Genomic DNA, 5,767 nt, shown 5'->3' with positions numbered 1-5,767 from the left:
AGTTCCTTGCTCCAGACTGGGTTCGGCATGAGTCCATCAGCCTCCGCGTCAAGCCCAACTGGGCCAATACTACCACCCGTGCTGAGGCTTCTTCTGCTAGGAGGGCTGTTGGTGAGGAGGAGGCTGGTGCAGAGCATGTTGCTGAGGATCATGCTGCTAGGTCTACCACTCCTTCCTCTGAGCCGTCGTGGGCCAAGAAGTTAAATGACAAGATGAAGACTCTCTTCTGTATGCAGGCAAAGGGACAGTACAAGACTCACGTGGCTGACAAGGAGAGTCGCCGCCATGACAAGAAGGTCATGAGGCTCTTTGGAGAGGATGTGTCTGGCAGTTCTGAGGACGTCATCACGCCAGAGGCTGCCTGGATGACGAAGCAAGGGTACAAGTGGACCAGTTCAGAGGAAGACATCGAGGAGCCCGTCCCCGCCGCTGAGTCTGACAAGGAGCACGAGGAGCAGTGGGACAACTTCTCTGCTTGAGCCACCCCGTGTGTGTAGATGTCCTCTCTGCCTCTTTGGCGTCTCGATGCCAAAGGGGGAGAGAGTGTAGGGATTTGCGTTGTGTCGTGCTTGGTGTGTTTGCTTTGTCGATGTGTTTGCTTTGTCTTTGTCGTTTGAACCTCGTTTGCTTTTGTTTGTTTTGTGCCTTCGAGACCTATCCTACATATGGTGTAAGACATATGCACTCTATCTACCTTAGTTAACTTATTTTGCTATCCTGTCTAGTGTTAGCCTTCCTATTACTAGATATGCCTTGTCTCTATAATATAGGGGGAGCTTTAATCCTAGTATGTGTGTCATGCAGTCCAAAGCACCCATCTAGTTGGCACACATCTAGGGGGAGCCCGTCTATATTCTAGAGAGAAGGGTTTGCGGCTGCGTAATATTATTTCCCTTGTGTAAATCCCGTATTGTCATCAATTCACCAAAAAGGGGAGATTGTAAGGGCATATTTATCCCTAAGGTGTTTTGGTGATTGATGACAACACGTTTGCGGACTAATCATGTGCCTTGAGTATCCCAGACATTTCATCGCTAGGCACAAGACGGTTGGGTGCCCCTCGAAGACTGTTGAAGACAACGTCTTTTCTACGTTTCTTTTTGGTGGATTTGAGTCGTAGGAAAGCTGTACTATTAAGAGGGGGTCCGCGTCGGAAATGTTTGGGTGGAATCATCTCGTACACGCCTCCTTCTTGTCCCCTCCTTTCCCTTGGAGCATCCTCCGCTTTCTCGCCGCCTTGTTTCTGGTTGCTGCGTTGGCTCGCGGTATTACTGCTCCCAGGTGAGCGATAGTACCGTAGGCACCAGCGGTAGTACCATGCTGCGGCGTGGTAGTACCGCAGGTGCCCACGGTAGTACCGCTCCCCTGGAGCTGCACTACCGTTGCCCACCAAGCTAGTACCGCTCCCTCGCGGTAGTAGGGGCGGATATTTTTTTTTACATCCGCACCTACCACGGCAGTACCGCTTTCGCTCCATGGTAGTACCGTGCTATGTTGTCACGCAGTAGTACCGCCCCTCTGCAGTACTACTGTGTCGGGTTTTTGCTTCTTCCGTTTCTTTGCGGAAGTAGGCACGGATGTTTCCTTCCCCCTGGCTAGCTAGGGAGTCCTGCCTTGCGGTAGTACCGCGCTCGCGGAAGTACCGCCCTCAGCTCCTGTGTCTCAGATCTGATCTTGCTGTTGCTGGGGTTGCGGCAGTACCGCGGGCCTGTACGGTAGTACCGCATGACCGTGCGGTAGTACCGCTTGGCAGCAAGCGGTAGTACCGCGCGACCCTGCGGTAGTACCGCTGGCCGCGGGCTGGTAGGTGGATAACGGTTGGATCTTTGTCCTTCACTATATAAGGGGTCCCCTTCTTCCCCGTTGACTCATCTCTTCCAACCCTAAGTTCCATTGTTGCTCTAAGCTCCATTTTCACCCGATCTCACTCCCTAGCCAATCAAACTTGTTGATTTGCTCGGGAGTGATCGAGAAGGCCTCGATCCACACTTCCACCAAGAGAAATTTGATCCCCCCCCACTAATCCCTTGCGTATCTTGTTACTCTTGGGTGTTTGAGCATCCTAGACGGTTGAGGTCACCGCGGAGCCATAGTCCATTGTGGTGAAGCTTCGTGGTGTTGTTGGGAGCCTCCAATTGAGTTGTGGAGATTGCCCCAACCTTGTTTGTAAAGGTTCGGTCGCCACCTTCAAGGGCACAAATAGTGGAATCACGGCATCTCCCATTGTGTGAGGGCGTGAGGAGAATACGGTGGCCCTAGTGGCTTCTTGGGGAGCATTGTGCCTCCACACCGCTCCAACGGAGACGTACTTTCTCTCAAAGGGAAGGAACTTCGGCAACACATCCTCGTCTCCACCGTCTTCACTCTTGGTTATCTCGTGCCTTTACTTGTGCAAGCTTATTTGTATCATATCACTTGCTTGCTTGTGTTCCTATACTTGTTGCATCATATAGGTTGCTCATCTAGTTGCATATCTAGACAACCTACTTTGATGCAAAGTTTAAATTGTTAAAGAAAAGCTAAAAATTGTTAGTTGCCTATTCACCCCCCCTCTAGTCAACCATATCGATCCTTTCACCTAGCACGCAAAACTTGCATTCATGTGGCTTATTGCTGCCAAGATAGGCCGTCATGGGGTGTCAACTCGAAGATCCAACATGTAAAACGCATGCCTGAAGCCTGGTCCCGATGTTGGGCTTTCCTGTGTGTACGCTAGCTACAGTAAAAAGTGAATGATGACTAATCATTTCTAGGTAACCACCCATAGTGCATCCCTCTGCGGTCACCTGAAAATTTCTATGCTTCCAACAAAGCGCAACCTCGAGGCCGAGACGGGAACACCATCAAGAACGGGCGATGACATAGTTTTAGATTGGTTCGTGTGCGGGGGTAGCCATCGGCGTGGGTGCGGGGGTAGCCATCGGCGTGGAGTACGGTAGGGGTTTAAGGAAAGGCTGAGGAGGCGGAGAGACACATACGACAACACCGTTGGCCATGGAGGGTGAAAGCCGGCGTCCTAGTCTCAGAGGACGGGCTGACAGACCGGTACCGAAGGAGGAGGAAGGATACTATAGTTCGCTAGAACTGTATTTTTTTTAACACAGTAGACACCAATGCTCATACATACGCACATACACTCAGCCATTTTTGTTAGATGTGTATCGGACGTCAGAAGTGGAGTTGGGGTTGAACTCAATTTCTTATCTAGGCGAGTGTTCAATTGTCGGGCCCTTTTTGTGGTTGAGAAAATGAGTACACAATTTTATTCGGAGCCAAAAATGAGTACACAAGAAAGGGTGTGGTTAGATCTCAGTCACTGAGGCTTAATCAAATTTCAATCAAGTAACACAACATATAAAAGAATGAAAAAAAATGCACGAATCTTCACATAAAATCTCACAAATATAATGTTGACTGCGACTTCGTTAGGTCTTATTTGACTGAGATTTAGCAATCCGCACAAGAAATAGATTTTTTTTGAAGACGTAACAAGAAATAGATGTAAGGCGGTTGTTCACTTCTGCTAGTCCACGTCGTACCCTATGTGGGCAACCGGGCCTCCACATTCCAAACCAACCAAACCTCCATTCCGTGCCAGCAGCTACACCGAACAACGGCACACCACAGAAGTACACAGCCCGCGCGCGCCATCACGCCCACGTATCCGGTCCTCCTCCTAGCCACAACCCATGGACGAGGTGTGGCCGTGGCTGGCCACCCTCCCTCCTCCCGGCGCTGGCACCGGCACCGCCACGGCATCCATCCCCCTCGCCGCCTCCCCCGAGGCCGAGGGCGCCTCCATCGTCCTGCAGGCCGACTGCACCACCACCGCCGACGGCGGCACGGCCGTCGTCGCTTTCTCCATCGCCGTAGACAGTGCCAACGGCGTGGCTCGCCGCGTACTCTGGACGTCCGAGGCATTCGCGGCAGCCTCCGAGGTCGCCCCGCGGCTGCTGCTTCTGGCCCAGCTGCTCGACGAGGTGACCGCGCTCTCGCCGTCCATCACTTCCTTGAGAAGAGAACCGGACGCGTCGTCGTCGGAGTCGAAGCTGCTGGACGCGGAGGTCGTGTCCGCCGTCATCGCGGCCACGGGCGTCGATGATGGTTCACACTTCTTCTCGCTGGCGCTGCTCATGCGTCTCTTCTGGCTGTGCGCCCTGGAGGCCCCCGCGGACCTTGGGTTCCTCTTCTTCCAAGCTCTTAGCACGGACATCGAGCGCGCCCTCGCCGGCTGCGCCCCGGCGGCGCTCGGCGGGCTGCTGCTCTCCGTCGGCCCGGACGTCGAGGAGCGGTTCATGCGGTCGCTCGGCTACATGCTGGCCAAGTGGTGCCTGCTGCGGGAGATGCAGTCGGCGCCCAAGCCGCCGGCCAAGCCCGACGTCGCGTGCCTGTCGTACGCCACGGAGGTGCACGGCCTCTGGGTGCTGAGAGGGTACGCGCCGGTGCTCGCCATCCCCCGCGTCGCTGGTGCGACATCGCCGGCGACGATCACGGCCTTGCCTCATGAGCTGCCGGAGGAGCCGGCGCTGCGGTACGGCCTGGTGCACCAGCAGCTGGAGGCCGTGGCCCAGGTGGAGTACGCGGTGAGCGTGCGAGACAATGGCTTCATCGTCGTCGGTGTGCACGTCGACAACATACGGGTGCGCGTCGTGCGGCTCGGGTATAGTAAGAAGGACGACACCGGCACTGGGGAAGACGACGTCGACGACGACCATGTCTTGGACGGCGAGAGGCATTTCCCGTCGCGTATCCGGCTCTGGGTCGGCCCTAGGTTCGGCTCGTCCTACGCCACGGGCCCGAGCCTGGGCCGGTCGACGGGGAACCCGGAGCGGGAGGTCGAGACGACGCGCACCGTCAAGGGCGCCTTCTCCGGCGCCACCAAGCTCGGCGGCGACCCGAGGGTGAAGGCGAAGATGCGCTCGTCGTCGCGGGCACGGAACCGGAGCTGGCGGTGGGAGCAGGAGGCGGAGGGCAGCGCCGGCGTGTTCGAGGGCGTGCTGTGCGACCCGGCCACCGGGACGGAGGTCTCGTCGTGGCGCCCGGGCAGCAGAGAGGCCGACCCGCGCAGCGGCATGAGGCGCCGGTACGGGGGCCCCGGGCGAGCGTTCAGCAAGATGCGGGGGCTGGTGGTGGCCGGCGACGAGCTGCCGGAGGAGGTGACGTGGAGGGTACGGAGGGAGGCGGAGGGGAGGACCATGAGGTGGCGCCTGGGACTCAAGGTCTGGCTGAGCTACCTGCCCAACGAGGTGAGGAGCCGTCATTTCGAGACCAGGTGCGTCGAGTGGGCGCACGAGGTCGAGCTACCGCTAATGGCGACGACTCCATTGTAAATTTGTGACTAAGAACTGTAATGACCCTTCCATGTTACCACCATCCCAAAATTCTTATTTTAGATTTACATGATCCTTGCATTACCATCATCCTAAAATTCTTGTTTTAGATTAGTGACGTAGGGAGTACAAGAAAGAAAAAGAACATGGGATTTCCCCCAAACCTATATTTGAAGTGAAAAAAGTAACTCCTCCGTCTCCAAATAAATGTCCTAACTAGGGAAGGTTGTATTAGATGGCTTTGTAAAACTTGGCTCCATGTGCCTCGCGAGTGGGTTAGCTCGGAGGTTGCACGGGAAGGAGCTATGAACATTGAATAAAGTGGCAACTATTTCTTCTCAAAATAAATAAATAAGTGTACACTAAAGTGAAGGAAATATAGAGGCAATAATAAAGTTGTTATTTGTATTTTTTATAACATGATAAATGTTTATTAT

The 5,767-nt window shown here is 54.7% G+C and overlaps 1 protein-coding gene across 1 annotated transcript; it reads left to right on the top strand.

The window, feature by feature from the left end:
- Positions 1-3,566: 3,566 nt before the first annotated feature.
- On the top strand, positions 3,567-5,420 carry LOC119363010. Its single transcript, XM_037628309.1, has one exon. The coding sequence runs from the start codon at positions 3,690-3,692 to the stop codon at positions 5,328-5,330; it is 1,641 nt and encodes a 546-aa protein (XP_037484206.1). The 5' UTR covers positions 3,567-3,689; the 3' UTR covers positions 5,331-5,420.
- Positions 5,421-5,767: the final 347 nt, after the last annotated feature.

The sequence above is a fragment of the Triticum dicoccoides genome, chromosome 1A (genome assembly GCF_002162155.2).
Source record: "Triticum dicoccoides isolate Atlit2015 ecotype Zavitan chromosome 1A, WEW_v2.0, whole genome shotgun sequence".
Taxonomy (NCBI): Eukaryota; Viridiplantae; Streptophyta; class Magnoliopsida; order Poales; family Poaceae; genus Triticum; species Triticum dicoccoides.
Note: the sequence above shows the minus strand (reverse complement) of the source record. Positions and strands in the feature narration are given on the sequence as shown.